Source organism: Spizellomyces punctatus, assembly GCF_000182565.1.
Source record: "Spizellomyces punctatus DAOM BR117 chromosome Unknown supercont1.5, whole genome shotgun sequence".
Classification (NCBI taxonomy): domain Eukaryota; kingdom Fungi; phylum Chytridiomycota; class Chytridiomycetes; order Spizellomycetales; family Spizellomycetaceae; genus Spizellomyces; species Spizellomyces punctatus.
The window spans coordinates 735,698-751,398 of record NW_015971541.1 but is presented as its reverse complement, the minus strand read 5'-3'; the positions used below and the strand labels follow the sequence as shown (position 1 = coordinate 751,398).

The following is a 15,701-nucleotide window of genomic DNA, read 5'->3' as shown; positions in this document are numbered from 1 at the left end:
GACTGAAACCGTTCACGAGAGATCTCGCGCGTACGCTGAGATGAACGCCGTTTTCCTTAAATGCACCTAGCTGATGGCAGAGTATCACAGGTAGCGAAGATTCCCCAATTCAAATGACAGACGATACTGAGCGAGCAAAAAAGGTTGAAGCTGCTAGAAAGAAGGTAAGAAACGAACTTGGACATGGCCAGCTAAATCCATGCAAGGAAGCCAGTTAGCAGTTGCAGTTCCAGTAGGTATAATCTAATGCCTGTTCTAATATGTACCGTGTAGCTCAGACGATTCCAAGCTACCAAGCTTGCAAAGCGCGGCGATGCTTCGTCTCCCCGGTCGTCCACCAACGATGAACAAACAGCAGTGCCGGCTGAAGGACGGCCATCCTCGGAAACCGCCTCTCGTACAACTTACACAACACAGCCCCATCTCTTGGCTTTGCCTTCCAGCACGACATCTTCTGGCAATTTAACCGTGAGAGGGGATGAAGTCTGTTCCGAGAGTGAGGATGGGTTTGCACAGATGCAAAAAGTAGAGAGTGAACATGCCTTACCAGGAGGTTTTCCCAATGTGTCAAGTGTAGAACAAAAGATTTCCACCACTGTTCCGAACGAATCCTTGACTCCTTTGTCGTCGGATCTTGGATCTTCAGGCCATCACGAAGAAGTGAAAAGTGACGGTTTGGAAATGCAACCTGCGTCGTTGCAGATAGAATTAGAAAAAACACGCTCAGATCTTCGGAAAGCCAATATTGAGAACGATCGGCTTGTGAGAGTGGTCACTGACGTTCAAGCCGCGCTAGTTGAGGAGCAGGTCCGGCTGGTCGCATCAGATCAGGAAAAGAGACGTTTGAGTCAACAATTGGTATCCCACCAGCAAACTCACTCATCACTTTCAAATGAAGGTGGCTTTGCAGCACCTAGGCCTGCCACGAAATTAGACTTGCAGGAAGCGATACAACGTGATGAATGCATTGAAGCGCTCAAGAAAGAGGCCGAGGATCTCACCGCTCGTCTTCAAATTGCGCGGCAAGAACAGGCGAATACTGCTGCTACGCTTCAAACCGTTCAGGAAGACGTCAAAGTTGCCAATGCACGGCGGGCACGCGCCATAGAGCAGGCAAAAGAAATGGAAGTGAGGATCCGTGTTCTGGAGAATGACAAGCATCAGCTGATGAACGAATTAGAGAGCAACCGGCTTGAATTGGAGGTCAATAAGCCAATCGACGATATGCAAGAAGATACAGATGCTGAGAACCGACAGCGACAAGTGGAGGAGCATGTACGTATTGCAGTAAAGGAAGAGCGGCAGCGGTTGGAAGACGAGGCAAACCGTCAAGTTGAGCAAAGGGTCCAGGAGGCTCTTCAACGCCTTCGGGACCAAACTAAAGAGGCACTTCGTAGTGAATTTGAGGAAAAGTTGCGGAGCATCGCCGAAGAGCATGCGCGGGCGGAAGAGGCCATTCGAGCTGAAGCTGAGACTCGAGTGGCTGATATGGAGACGGAATACGAACGAATTCGCAGCGAATTACAGGTTGCCCGCATACAAGTGAAGGTGGCTGAAGAAAACAGCGCAAAGCAAGCGCATGAGATGCGTTCAACAATGGAGGAGCATGTGAAAGTGGCCGTTGAAAAATATCGTGAACGCATGAGAAGTGATATTGAATCCCGGATGGCAGCGATGGAAGCTGAAATGGATGCTCGCGTCAGAAAGGCAGTGATGGACGAGCGAAGAAGATGGGAGACTACCCATGAAGACGCATTAATAACTGCAGCCGATAAAGCATGCTCTACCGAAAAGGAGCATTCCTCATCATCCTCAATTGCGGTTGGTTGGGGTAATCTACGAGTCGACACAAATTTAGCTCCCGGTACGGTACATTCTGGAACTCCTCTGTTGAGCACGGTGCCAACATCAGCTGCTAGCCTGGCCTCGAGCACCGACGTTCGAAGCGACTACGCAGCACTATTTGAAACACATACTGACACCTTGCGGCAACTCGGTACTCTTCAAGAGGAACACGCGATACTTCGCAGCGAACTGGATCGTCTCCGGCTTTCTCAAGCCGATATCGGAACATTGCTGCTTCGAACCGCGTCTACTCCCTCAGCACGAGAGGCCATCGAAACATTACAGCGTCGTTGTGACGAACTGGCCGCGGAAGTGCAAGATCTGCAGGCAGATTGTGAAAGACGGAAGGCTGAAGTGGAGAAGAATAAATTGGCTACATGGGAAGCGGAGAGGGCCGAGACCAAGTACGTGGAAATGGAAGCAGAAATGAAAAGCGTCCGAGAGAGTATGGAAAGGGAACGGGAACTATGGAAGGCAAGGGAAGAGGTTTTGAAAGGGGAAGCCTCAAGAGCACGGACTGACCTTGATGCAGTGGTGGACATATTAGAACGGCTCTGGAGGATTGCTAGGCCGGTTGATGCGCTTGAGAACGGAAACATGGCGTCGGCCAGCACCCCTGTCTTGGCGCGAGAATGGGAAAACGGGAATCTGGAGAGGGCCGTCGCAGGATTGGTTTCGGAGGCCACCAAACTCCGAGATGCACTTGAGGAGGCACATATGGTAATTGATTTGCAGCATGAGAAGATTGAAATACTATTGCAACAACACGGCGGCTCAGGTGTTGGCGAGCGCACATCAATTCCACCATCACCAAACCACAACCGACCACATGAACCGGGACCGCTCCTGCAGCCCATTCACACAGCCACAGCAGAAACACAAACCGAAGCCATGCTCTCGTTTTCTAGAATCGAAACTATAAAAGCACGATTGGCAAAGGCGGGAGTGATATGGAAATTTGATCGACCTCCTAATGACCATTCATCACGGCAATCGGGCGACGACCTCCATACCGAGAGTTTGCAACATCGCATACATACACTGGCACTTCAGCACAGTCAGCTGCAGAGTGCCTATGCTAACGCCCAAGCACACATCGCAGCAGTTGAACAGAGTCTCGGTCATGTGAAAAGACTCGTTGTCTCTCTTTCCGCAGGAAGTGGAGCCGAAGACGATGGGAATGAAGATGAAGATGAGACCGTTTGGGCCAAGCGATTTATGGAGAAGGAAGCTGAAGCGAGTCAATTGAGAAAGGACTTGCAAAAGTGGAGAGCACGATGCGAAGAGATTGAGGAGGTTGTGGAGGAATGGGGGCTGGGAGGTGGCACTGTACTGAAAGAAGAAACCTCATGATCCTGTAGAGCTGTAGACATCAATACCTGTACATTTATTTTATTTCTCTCACTTGAATGGTATCTGCAAATGAACTGACTCTGCCATGCCAACACATAAGACTATGCACTTGCAAGTTTTACGCCACCAGCACAAGCATCCCAACCTCAGCAGATGTTTTTAAGCGGAAGATAAGTCCCGCTACAAGCACAAACGTCTACATTCAATAAAATCGACGACACTCCGCCGTCGACATGTATACTCAAGACATTATTCAATGACATCGCCATATTGGTTGGTCCGCCGCTTCCCCACGTCTTCCCAATCCTCCCTTGATCGCGGAAACGACGCATCAACGGGATTTGAAGTTTGAAAGTCCGGTTGCGGTTGTGCAGAAAATGGCGACGACGCTGCATAGCTAGTTAGAACCTGCAAACACTGGTAATGAGAGAACTGACAAGACGCACGTGCTTCTTGTCCCCATGAAGAGTCCCCGGAGACGTTGACGCTGTACGTTGATCGTTCCTGCGCGGAATCGGGTATCTCTTCAGGTAGGGTCGCCCCCATTCGGCGGAATTCTTCCTTTTTGCTTTGAATGGCTCACCCGTCAGTCTTACAACAATTTTCTTGACAAATTGGACAGCTTACATTTCATGGCGTACTATATCCATCATTGGTGAGTTTGGTAGGGTGTAAAGATACTTTGCTGCCGAACGTAGCCCGAGAAAGCCGCCGGTATAAAACCCAACGATCGCCACAGCTAGGAGAAACATACACATCGTTCTAGTACTCTTAAGTAAGGGATTATGATATCCACATACCTGCTGCGCAAGCAATACGAGGTCGAAAGTTCCAATTCCTTCTACGTCCAAGATAATTTCCGAGGAAGCCACCTGCACCAGCTCCTACCAGGCCTAGAGAACACGAATATAAACAAACCAATTCGAGTGAACATAGGTGCGGGAACATTCAAAATACAATACACAGGCCAAAAATGCCCTAGCCATGCGTACTATATACAGTCACCCGTCTACTTGCTGTCTTTAGGGCCTCTTGCTCTTCCAATGTTGGTTGGTATGTCTTGAGCCTTATCAAGGCGCGACCCAATGGGTGATTCATTGTTCGCTCATCAACGGGGATGGAGGAAAAGGGACCATTAGCCGACGACATTCTGCGTATATGCACCAGTGGGAATTCGGAAGATCCGCAGAACAAGATGGTCAATTGTGATGACGTGAAGGGCCATGACGTGTCCTGTTGCCATGAATACCAGATCCAGAATGAATTACAGTAGTAGAACCACTACCACATCCGTTACATCCGTTGTCAGTCCATGAACGATGTCGGTAAAAGGAGAACGACTAGTCATCTGAATGCCTGGATGCTGGGGGGTAAACTCCAAAATATTACGTATAAAACAATCTCTAAACTTGTATCAACTCTCTAAATATCTAAAATTGTCAACAGCCGTGAATATCTCATTTCGATCCATTGGAAGTTGGTGCCGTTATCATCGTTCCAAACTGCTGCCCTAAACTATCCCTCAAGGATTCCGACTCTAGTGGGACCCCCGAATCATTTAAATTTTCTTGCGTAGGTTGCTGGCGCACGCGTCGTGGAAGGCTCGGTGTTGTCGTGACGTTTATAGTTGAGTCTGATCGGGATGGCTGTGCGTCTAAAATGTCCAACGTCCAAGTCTCCACTGCGGGACTTGGAAGTTGAAGGAGAGATTCGCACGATCTCGTCGCGAGAATCGTCCGGAAAGAGGGACTTGCAGGAAAGGATTTTGGGGTGGAAGGGTCCGATTTGCCTGAGCGGAGCCCAGTCTGCTCCGGTTGAGGACGGGAAAGGGATGCAGATCTATGCGCAGGTTTGTCGCCTGTACGCGACTAGAACCAAAAAGGGAATGAAAAAAGAGAGGTCACTACCCACACATGCACGAACTGAACGTAAAAGTACGATGCATACTGCAAGGGGAATTGTGGATTCGCAAGGTACGCTTCTCCTATGAGGCGCCTTGTCCTTGTCTTGTGCCGTCCTTGACACCAAGATAGAACCTTTTCTCCGCTTCCACAAGAATACAGCTGCAAAGACAACCAGCACAACAGCTAGCGCTGAAGATAGACCCGCCAAATAGAATGCAGCTCTTTGGTCCATAGAAACGTATTATGCGCTGCGAGCAACTCACACCAACATTTTCAAAAGTAAAAAGTTGGGCTGCCAAGCGCAGCAAAACGATCGACCTCGGCTAATCATGGGTGGCACAGCCATGCGGTCAACAAATCTGCTTACGTTTCCTAATACTTTCAATGCACTGTGACGAGCGGCCTTGCTCCAACTGAAGTAAGCATTAGAACAAAATCGCAGGCAAGGATGCCAAACATTGCAGGGTTGATGTTAGCTTCCTTCAGGAGCACGAGGCGACGAAATATTTACATGTATCGAAGTCTATGATGGACCCTATTTTCTTCGACCCCCATCAATGTGTCTAATACAGAGGGGATATTCTACCAGGCAGAGATCCATGGCGACCTGTGTCCCGTGTAGCCGATCCAGGTCCAATAACCATATGGTCGCTGGATGGGGTCATTGGCATCACAGGGGTACGAGGTCGACCTTGGGGATGTGGCATGCTGTGATGCATTCGACCTCCGACTCCTGCTCCATTACCAGGCCCATGTTGCATGGTGTTGTTGTAGCTCAAAGGCATTCTATGCTGTACATGTTGGCTACCCTGAAGGGCCGACATGTTTGCGATTGGTCCTGGGTTGAAGGCCCTGCGTTGGTGAAGCTGCTGCAACGGTATGCGCTGATGTTGAGGTCCATTTTGTACAGTTATAGGTGTGATTGGCTGTCCCGTCTATAGTGAATGACATTATACTTAACAGTAGCTGTTTCAATGCGGTTACTCAGGGCCTCACCTGAAAAGCCTGATTGTGTAGCGGCAAACCAAATCCCTGACCGAGCTTATTTTGTTGCCCTGGCCCGTTTCCAATTACCAGCGGTTGCTGCTGTGGAGGCATAAGACTCTTACGCTTAAGTTTGTCATACATCAACTGTCGGTACTGTCAATCATCTGAAGAGTGCACAACAGCCAAATGTCAGTCAGAAAGCACCTGGAGTTTCTGGAACTGCCGGCCCTTTTCAGCGAATTGCTCTGCTAGCTCGTGATTGCGCAGTTTCTCAACCTCTTGTTCCTTTTGCAACACTTGTTTCAAGGGTTAAGTAAAGGACATGTCACTCAATCAACCCGGCGGGACGTTACCGATCAACTTCTCACGCAGTCCTTACGTGGGGAATATTGAGATACTACCAGACAACAGAACTGGTCATTCATTGATACCTTGAATTTCCTGATTTGCTTCGCGGACAATGCTTTGTACTTGTCTCTCCAATTGTGAGTACTTATCACCCAGATTTTTATATATCTGAACGCCAAAGAAACTGTCAATAACACGACAGGAACAAGGGAACGACAAAACAGACCATTTCCTGGAAGCAGGATTCTTGGGTCATCTGATAGACCCAGAAACTTTACAGACGCCGATCGCGGCCACCAATCAACTTGAATGCGATGAAGCAGAACCACACCAAATCTCACTAACCTGAGACCCCGACCAGCAATCTCAATAATAACTTTCAAGACAGTTTAAAATGAGGAGCAATGTCGTAAATATATTAATTCAGTGTTATCCGCACCTTCAGGACGGAGACCAGAAAGTACGCTCTGACCTCATGCCTCCAGGGTTTGAGTGAAGAGTTTTCACAACGTTAGACCTTGAGCAAGTTTCCTAATCACTCACCGACTTGTAGTCCTCACTTGGATTTAGCTCGGTGAAAACAATGTCCTCTCTGAGCATAGTATTATTGATGAACTGCAGAATATCGCAACATACGACATTTACTTACCCTTCTGTCAGGGGCGTTTCACAGGCTGGGCTAAAGAAGCACGTTTTACACTTCGCTCTGATATTGAAGTAACAAAGTCGATACTGTTCCAATCCACGTTGACCTACCAGGCCAAAGCAGCGTTAAACGCCTTTTGGGCGCACTCCACACAAAAGATATCTGGGAATAGAGAATAATCATGTTAGACTGTTTCAGATGCTTACTGCTATGGCGAACAATACTGACGACTGCAAGTTGTAACACATGCTCTGGAACTGCTATTCAGGCCTTTACGACACTGAAGGTTATTACACCGCAACTCCACTTCCATGATAACAGCCAGATAACCGAGCAATACTCCGCCGGCAGCAGTAGCTAAACAGTGTCAGCAGCTTGGCCCAAACAGGGCAATACTGGTAGGTGAGCGCAGGGAGGTATTCAAGAGACCGAATGATGAAAAAAGTACGTGGGAAGGTGTGAAAAGGGGGCTAGATGCACAGATTAGAGGCGGAGTGGCTGTGAAGGTAATTTGTAGATAATCATGTGACTGAGGCTCGATGACTGATGACAGAACGTCCTTGTGCTGAAAACTTTGGTGGAAACGCGACGACAGATTTCTTGAACGGAGCAGGACCGGCGCTCATGTCTTCTGCGACCATTGAGCCCGTTCCAGTGCCCGTCGCCTCGATTGAGGCAGCTGTACATATAGGAACCAAAGAGTTCATCAAGGGATTCGTTGCAGGTTTGCGGTTAGCTATGCATTTTCGTGCGCTCACTCGGGCGAACAAGGTTGGCAACGGAGCTAAAGCGAAACGTATTTAGGACAAATAACACTTGGGGTGTTGATATTCTTTCTTGTGAAAGTATTCTTCTTCAGAAGCGGTGAGGAGACACGAATAGATCTGGCCAAAAAGAGGAACAGCCGGAAACTATTTGAGCCAAAGGTTAGTTGCTGGTGGGCTCCTGGGACGTGAACAATCAATTGTAGCTAAGTACAAATTGCGACGCTTCTAATGCACCTATACGTATATATAGCTGCGAAACCCCCTATCCCCGCATGCAACCGAATCGCAGATACTGACCAAAACACAATATGACATACATACCCATCCAGTTGAAACGTGCGATTGGCTCAATGTTCTCCTCGCTCAAGCGATAACAAAATATCGAAACGACAGTGGGTTCAACAACCGAATCATTCATCTTCTTGATGAGGTCTTGAACGGACATACGAAACCTGGCTTCCTGGTATGTACATCGCCGCCACCACCCAAATGCATTGGGGTGAGGTCTCAACCATAGTTTTTTTGGTTCCATGCATCAATTATAGGGACCTATCCATATCACAGATTTTTCTCTCGGCGAAGAGTTCCCCATCATTCAAAAAGTCCGTACATGCTTCAGCGAACAGACTGCCAACCTACGAACAGAAATTCAGTTCGAGTTTGATGACCAGATAACGTTGGGAGTCGAAACCCAAGTGTTGGTAAACTGGCCAAAGCCTTGCATTGCAGCCTTACCAGTCGCACTGACACTATCAGTAGTAAAATTTTCGGGGACAGTAAGTAATCCTCATTTTCTTTCCTTTCCAGTGGTGCCTCTAATCGACTTGTTAAGGTCGCGGTGGAGTTTGTTACCCATCCTGATACACCAGAAACTTACATCTCAATATCTATATTGGACGACTTTTCATTGGAGTTTGAAGTGCGATCACTTCTGGGGCATCGTACGAAAGTCAAGGATCTACCCAAGTTAGCATCCCTGATTACTTCCAAACTACGGTCCGTATTCATAGAAGAGATAGTATGGCCCAGTTTCAAGCGTTGCAATGTGCCAATGCTATGGGGTGATGCACGGGAAGAAGCGGTGCGGGAAGAATTGGAGGACTTGGTAGAGGAAATCAAGCATGCATAACACTAATATAAACTCGTTACTTTATCACCGATCGACGTATAGTTCATGACTGCATTTTACGAGGATCAATAGGTGGAATTAAGTGGTGCATTCAACATCTTTGCTTGTTTCTACATGGCTCCAATTTCGCTATCCTCTCTACATATTGTACAATTCAATTTATGCCGTCGGAATCTATTGCGGCACTTTGAGAACATCTGAGCCTTTCTTTCGGCCTCCCGTCCGAACTCTTCTGACAGCGGCCATGTTCTCTCTCCTACGCTCTTCATATTGCTGTTTGAAGGCCGCCACCCGGACGTGAACCTGCGCCGCAATGTCTGGCCACCTCTTCATAAACGTCTCCACTGATGCCACATATTTAGGATCTGCATCGCGAGTTGCAAGCAAAGTCAAGCAAGTTTCGAAGGTCTTGACAGAAGGCATCACCTTGCTTGCCACCATTTCCTCCGTAAGGACTTTAACAGCATGTTCGAACTCGCCACACCGTATCAATGCCTCCAAGTACGAGGTATAAACATTTTCCCACTCCCACCTTGCAATCTTTACGTCTGTCTGGTGATGCTTCAACCGGTTCCACACCTCACGGACAGCATTGATAGAATTGAATCGTCCGCAGGCGTCTAGGGCAACACATGCTGTGGGAGCCTCCACACCTACACTAGGTCCGTCACGCCTTTCAATCAATCGATCGAAGATGTGTAGGATCGATTCTAGGGAACCGTGCGCGTGAGAGTGTGCTTGAATGAGACAAGTATACGCCGAAGAGTTGGGCATGGCTCCCGCGTTTTTCATTTTGGTCCACCACGACAAAGCAGCTGGAAGATCCCTCTTGATGGTACCCCATCCGTAAATCATGGCAGCGAACGGTTCTGACGCAATAGGATGTTTCTTTTTCGCTTTCGAGAACCATTCATGAAATGCAAGCTCGGCCCGCTCCATATCTCCTATTTTCACATAAAAGCTGATCATGATGGTGCACGTGGTAGAATTTGGCACGATGCCATAACTCCCCATCTTTCGGAGAAGGCGGCGCGCTTCATCGGGTTTGTCGACAGCATACCAACCTGTTAGCAAAGTGTTGAAAGTCGTTGCGTCCGGACGTATCACGTCGTTTGACATTTCATCGAAGACTTTTTCCGCTGCCATCATGTCCCGTTTTGCAACAAAAAGCTGAATGCGTTGATTGTAAGAGTATAGATCGCCGCGAGCGCCAGCTTGTCTCATGTGATTGATCCACCATTCCGCTTCATCAAGAGCACCACGTTGAATTAGACCAGCGCTTATGACGTTGTAAGTTAACGTAGTTGGAGATAAGCCATCTGCGTGCATCTCATCAATTATTTCCTTTACGCGCGTCGCATCTCCGATTTGACAGAAGCCTTTGAGTAAGGTGTGATAAACGGCGTGATCTGCTTTGATACCCCGCATCCGCATGGTGGAATACAGACGGGAAGCGACTTCCATCATCCCCAACTTTGCGTGAGCATCCATCAGCGTAGCGTACGTAAACCGGTCCGGTTTGACTGGTTTATCTAGGCTTGCCATTGTACGAAACATTCGGTTCGCACTTTTTAAATCATCATGCCGAACGTAAATCGCTATCATGGTGTTATAAGTGATCGTGTCCGGGTGCACGCCCTTCCCTTTCAAGTCGTCCAAAATTTTTTCCGCGTCTTTCGGCTGCCCAGTTTTGCTTACGCTCTTTATCAGGATATTATAAGTATCAATCTTAAACTTCACGCCTCTTCGCTCGAGCTTTTGCATCACATCGTGAATCTTGTCTGTCTCACCAGTCTGGGCAAATTGCGACAAAACGCGATTTATCACCTTGGTGTCTGCAGCACTGATTTCGCTCTTCTCCAGCCACGTCATACAGCGTTCCGCGTCTCCCACAGCGGCGTAGTGCGAGGCCAGATTTACATACGTTTCCGAGTTTGGATTTATATTTTGTTCCATCATAATCGCACGGAGGCGCTCAACTTCACCGGTTGATCCTCTAACGCAGGCATACAAGAGCTTATTGAAGATCGCTACGTTCAGAGGGACTTGGATGCCTTGCTCCTCAAAGAAATTTAAAAGATCAATGGCACCGCCCATATCTCTCGACCGCGCGTATCCGGTCATTAAGTGAGTGATGATCTTTTCGTCCACCTTCAATCCTTCTTTAACGAGCTGTTGTACGAGCTGCTTTGCGCCAAGTAGATTATTTTGGTGGACGCGTAACTGGATTGCATGTCGGTAAGAAGTCGCGGTCCATGCGATTCCCCGACGCGTGATCTCTTGTATGAGGGTCTCTGCACCATCGTACGATCCCGCCTGAATATACGCTTGCAACAAGATGTTGAACGTGGATATATTGGGCTTCACCTCCTCCGAGAGCATCAACCGGTACACTTTTGACGCATTTTCAATGCTGCCCGCGGACACATGTCCTGTTAAGAGGAGATTATAACCGTAAACAACCAAATCCGCGTGTCTCGTATGTACACACGCAAGGATCTGCCCTGCTTGAGTCAGACCGCCGTACGTGACGCATTGTTTAACCAGCTCCAAGTATAATCGATCTCGTGCCTTCAAGAGAGAATCAGATTTCCTAGTTACTTGATCATCTTGAGCCGCCTTGCGAACAGTAGTGAAGTAACCCCACACTATTGACAGCATCGCGGTTTTCATGTCTCTCCCTCTCTGGCGTCGTGCAATTTGATGTTGAGACAACAGCAGCTTCAAAGCTTGTTTCGATGGTATATATCCCATTCCACACAGCCTGACCAGTAACCGGTCCGCAGCTTCTAAGTCTCCTTCACTTGCATAACCCTCTACGAGGCGCCAGCCGCCGACTGCGTATTTCGGATGAAGGGACTTGCTTACTGTTATTAAATGATCCAACAAAGACTCCCCAAACCTGGATCTCCCGTTCTTAGCGCAACTGTCGAAAATCAAACGACATGTATCAATCGCAAGTTCGTGAGTCCATGAACTAGAATGTATGCCTGTCAATTCCAGAACGGCATCTTCCATGTTCCCCTCCATGGATAAGGTATATGCGAGAACGATGCGATCGGCCTCTTCCGCTGGTAGTTGACCCAGGTCAGCCTGGGAAAGTCTATCCACTACTTTCTCAAAAATCTGTGCTCCATTCTCGGCTGACGTTGCTTGCTTCTTACTGAGATATTCTCTAGAGCGGGTCAACGAGCGAGGTATAATGGCGTGCACTAGAGAAGTGCGTCTATCTCCCTCCGTCTGCAGGGTTACACGGCGCTTTTCAGCCAAGTCTCGCCATCGTTTTCCCTTTCTTACGGAAGATTGAGATAGCAAGTCCCAAGCGCTATCATAGATGTCGGTTCGTTTCGGAAGAGTAGGAGAAGCGCTTTCGTCGGCCTGGATAGTAGATACTAGTTGTCTACCACTGGGGCCACCATGGTGCCGATGAACTTGAAGGCCGCCGCAGAGTCCAGGTGTCCGACGACTCACTCCTCCCAAATAGTCTGCTACAAGACATCTCAAGTAGCAGACAGCCTGTACAGAGATGCCTGGTGAACACCTCATGGAGATACGCCCTGTGAGGACTATCCGATAGTGCGGGAACAACTGTTGGGTGATGTAGGCTGTTACCAGGCGACCAGTGGCACAGGCCGTCCGAAGTGTCCGAATTCCTTGCGAACTCGTTCTTGTAGGCAGATCAGCTCGGGGAATAGGCGACCACATAGTACGGTCGGAAATTGTTTCTCACTTTGTCTTCTCCAGGGCTGGCCCGAAGGTAGCGACATAAGATAGCTATACTCGTCGCAAGGGTAGTGAACCTCGGACGGGTGAGAGAAGTTCACGCGTTTCGGCCACCAAGCGCGTAGACATGGAGTCTGCCACAGAACTGCTCTTTAGTAAAGGAATTCCTGTCAGGTTGAAATTAGCGACAGGAAAGGCCCTTCAAACTCCCAGCACAACCTTGGGTGGCCAAAGTGGCCTCAAGTCAACCTATGCAACAGAACAATATCAGGAGAAAAGGCACCCGAGCATAACTGTCCAAGTCGCTCTTACCTCCAAAAACTCTGGACGCCTCAAAGTGCTAGAGATACAGCTAACGGACGAAAATGACCCGTTTTTTCTCTATCACCTGGATGTCGGCGAAGACGACTTCCATGCCCTTAAAGAAGAGCAAAATCTGTTGGTCGACTTCCAACAGTTTCCTGTCAAATTTATAGAGCTTCTGGAAGCCGTGGACGGCGCAAGACGAGAAGAACAGCCAAAGTAGGTGCGCTTTCCGTCCTAAATGCAGAATTTGAGGGGTTGAAGTTAGAAAACCAACATCATATAGATTCATCGCGCAGCTTACGTCTGATGGCTCTGCCAAATACGCTGTTTTCAACGTGGTTGAAACCAACACCTTCCGAAATATCACCCATATATCATTACATTTCATTCCGGGAAACGATGCTTCGGTGAAGCAGTACTTAGCCCAACTAGTGAAAGAGTACAAGGTACAATCTACTGATGCTACTTTTGTGTCCGCCGCAATATTTCTTAATTGCCCGTTATTTCAGTCGGAAAATGCTTCACTGAAGAACCAGCTGGATTCGACGGGGTCTAGCCTTACAATTCGTTTAAAAGAGTGTGAAGGCTTAAATGCGAAGCTCACATGCGAGCTAGAGAATATCAAATTGTCCAATGCGGAGCAAATGAACCGTCTGCAACTCCAACATGCAGAAACATTAGCGCGAGAAAAGGAGACCTCTAGTCGACAGCGTGAAGAGGAGCGTATTGCTGCAGAAAAGGACAAGCGAAATATCGAAATTCAGTACGAAGAGCAGGTATTTTGTCCACCGTGGTGCTTCAAAGTTAGTGAAATTGAAATAACAGTGGCCTGCGCTGGGCGCTCCAATTTTCACAGCTGAAGAAGCTATCCCAAGAATTAGCTTCTTTAAAAGCCGCTCATTCCCACATGCTTTCCCACGCCCAGAGCATGGAAACCTCGACGTCCAATGCTAATAAGCTGATTGAAAATCTGCGGCAAGACTTGACCATAACGAAACAAGATCTAGACAAAGAGATCAAATTAAACGAGCAACTCGCACATTCAAAAAGAGACTTGGAAGCCGAATGTTCATCTTTAAGAAATAAACTTCGGGACATTGAGCGTGATGGGAGAGACAAGCTTGCAGAGGAAAAAAGACTTGAGGAGTTGCTTCATATGGCCAATGAACAGAAGGTAATGCTTGATGCTGCTCAATGGAGACGAACTACTTCAGATTTACATCCTGTTCGAATGGACTTAACGCTGTTTCCGTTAGGCAAAGGCCGATGATACGTTGGAGATGTACAAAGGGCAAAATGCACGTCTGGAAGAAGCACTGAAACAAGCCACGGAAGAAATAAATAAAGTATATTTCATCGTCATTCCTTTCTAAGTTGCAAAACCTTAATCTGGCGCGTGAACAGGGCAATGAAATAATCCGACGTCTCCAGACGGACCTAAAGTCATCAAAAGCGAAACTGAAGTTGAAGAACGTGGTGACAATGCAGCAAGAGAAGCTACTGGATGAACGAGCGGCGACGGTTCAAGGGCAGCAAAAAGAGTTGACAGATGCCAAGGATACCCTGTCAAAAGTACGGGAGGAGCTCCATGCAGCACAAGGTCGTATAGAAGAGTTGACGAAGCAAGTCCAGGAGGGCAAAGCGATTATCGAAGATAATAACCATGGTAGGGAGCTCTTGCAACTTGACCTTTGCTGTAGGGTCGGTGATGCTAATAGTAATTGCAGTCATCGAATGGCTTCACAAGCAAATGAACGAGGATGCTCTGACTCGACCCTTGCCAACGTACACAGGGTCTGCCCCTACTTTGGGAGGTTACGGGTTGGACAGACATGCAGCAGGAACTGGCGCTGCCCAGAATGCTACTTATAAGGTTAGTTAACTCATTGCGAAATGGTATATGATGGAAATGTTGCTCATCTTCTATTTAGTCGCATTCACCAACGGGCTACCGAAGTCGGTATGTCTCTGGAGTAGACGGACAAAGTTCTACTGGTGGTCCCGCAGGTGGTCTTGCATCGACGAATCGAAGCATACCACGTCCAATATTTCCACACGGTGCAGCTACTGAAGGAACGGATGGAGTTGGACCTGGCAAATCGACCGCGTTATCATCGCGCGTACCATCACCTCCCAAAACGGCAGTCAGTTCAATGCCACGGTTCGGCGGGGGCGGCCTTGGCAGTTCCATGGGTGGTCTTGTGAGTGGAGTAGGGGGAGCAGAAAGATATGTAAGCAAAGGTGCTGGCGCAGGTCTAGCAACTGGGCCTAAATCGAATTATTTTGGAAATTAAAGCGGAATGGGATGAGCTATATAAGCGCAGAAACTCTTGCTAGTCTATGCTCTTAGAACTTTGAGTGACCATACTCCACATTTGCAGCTCGGAGACATGATGCGGCTTGTAGGGGAAGGATATGTGAACTCAAACGTGTCAACCTTTTGAATTAGACACGATACATCTTGTAGGCATGTTCAATGTACATGTCCTTGGAAGCATACATTCCACTGCGAGATGTGCAACCAATGTGGTTGAAAAAGATGTGTACATGCCAGCCGATTTGATAGCATCGCTGCTAATCATCCTACCTATAATTTATGCTGGATGGGTTCTCCATCACACGGGCTTGTGGATGACGTAGAAGACATATAGTGCAAAGTGCACCATGCACACCTTAACAATACATTATTCTGC

General features: G+C 48.0%; 7 protein-coding genes across 7 annotated transcripts; 3 read left to right on the top strand and 4 right to left on the bottom strand.

Moving 5' to 3' along the window:
• Positions 1 to 58: 58 nt before the first annotated feature.
• SPPG_03347 (uncharacterized protein) lies at positions 59 to 3,289 on the top strand. Its single transcript, XM_016751619.1, has 2 exons — positions 59 to 164; positions 274 to 3,289. The coding sequence occupies exons 1-2, from the start codon at positions 114 to 116 to the stop codon at positions 3,196 to 3,198; spliced, it is 2,976 nt and encodes a 991-aa protein (XP_016609585.1). The 5' UTR covers positions 59 to 113; the 3' UTR covers positions 3,199 to 3,289.
• SPPG_03346 (uncharacterized protein) lies at positions 3,128 to 4,420 on the bottom strand. Its single transcript, XM_016751618.1, has 5 exons — positions 4,191 to 4,420; positions 3,999 to 4,091; positions 3,826 to 3,937; positions 3,645 to 3,766; positions 3,128 to 3,587 (listed from the first exon to the last, which is right to left on the bottom strand). Exons 1-5 carry the CDS (start codon positions 4,345 to 4,347, stop codon positions 3,448 to 3,450), a joined length of 624 nt encoding a protein of 207 aa, XP_016609584.1. The 5' UTR covers positions 4,348 to 4,420; the 3' UTR covers positions 3,128 to 3,447.
• A 141-nt stretch (positions 4,421 to 4,561) lies between these two features.
• On the bottom strand, positions 4,562 to 5,360 carry SPPG_03345 (uncharacterized protein). The gene is made up of 2 exons (XM_016751617.1): positions 5,146 to 5,360; positions 4,562 to 5,066 (listed from the first exon to the last, which is right to left on the bottom strand). Exons 1-2 carry the CDS (start codon positions 5,332 to 5,334, stop codon positions 4,656 to 4,658), a joined length of 600 nt encoding a protein of 199 aa, XP_016609583.1. The 5' UTR covers positions 5,335 to 5,360; the 3' UTR covers positions 4,562 to 4,655.
• Positions 5,361 to 5,504: 144 nt separating this feature from the next.
• Positions 5,505 to 7,550, bottom strand: SPPG_03344 (uncharacterized protein). Its single transcript, XM_016751616.1, has 12 exons — positions 7,312 to 7,550; positions 7,194 to 7,245; positions 7,087 to 7,116; positions 6,981 to 7,029; positions 6,877 to 6,904; positions 6,783 to 6,813; positions 6,664 to 6,709; positions 6,521 to 6,605; positions 6,443 to 6,463; positions 6,294 to 6,385; positions 6,099 to 6,233; positions 5,505 to 6,037 (listed from the first exon to the last, which is right to left on the bottom strand). The coding sequence occupies exons 1-12, from the start codon at positions 7,394 to 7,396 to the stop codon at positions 5,666 to 5,668; spliced, it is 1,026 nt and encodes a 341-aa protein (XP_016609582.1). The 5' UTR covers positions 7,397 to 7,550; the 3' UTR covers positions 5,505 to 5,665.
• Positions 7,551 to 7,629: 79 nt separating this feature from the next.
• On the top strand, positions 7,630 to 9,010 carry SPPG_03343 (ERMES complex subunit MMM1; the record flags this gene model as incomplete). The annotated part of the gene is made up of 5 exons (XM_016751615.1): positions 7,630 to 7,807; positions 7,888 to 8,009; positions 8,101 to 8,313; positions 8,396 to 8,626; positions 8,683 to 9,010. The coding sequence occupies 5 exons, from the start codon at positions 7,630 to 7,632 to the stop codon at positions 8,977 to 8,979; spliced, it is 1,041 nt and encodes a 346-aa protein (XP_016609581.1). The 3' UTR covers positions 8,980 to 9,010.
• Positions 8,992 to 12,684, bottom strand: SPPG_03342 (pentatricopeptide repeat domain-containing protein; the record flags this gene model as incomplete). Its single annotated transcript, XM_016751614.1, has 1 exon — positions 8,992 to 12,684. The coding sequence occupies one exon, from the start codon at positions 12,682 to 12,684 to the stop codon at positions 9,154 to 9,156; it is 3,531 nt and encodes a 1,176-aa protein (XP_016609580.1). The 3' UTR covers positions 8,992 to 9,153.
• Positions 12,663 to 15,691, top strand: SPPG_03341 (uncharacterized protein). The gene is made up of 8 exons (XM_016751613.1): positions 12,663 to 13,224; positions 13,292 to 13,454; positions 13,518 to 13,784; positions 13,865 to 14,182; positions 14,265 to 14,354; positions 14,413 to 14,674; positions 14,736 to 14,881; positions 14,940 to 15,691. Exons 1-8 carry the CDS (start codon positions 12,830 to 12,832, stop codon positions 15,300 to 15,302), a joined length of 2,004 nt encoding a protein of 667 aa, XP_016609579.1. The 5' UTR covers positions 12,663 to 12,829; the 3' UTR covers positions 15,303 to 15,691.
• The last annotated feature ends 10 nt before the right edge of the window (positions 15,692 to 15,701 follow it).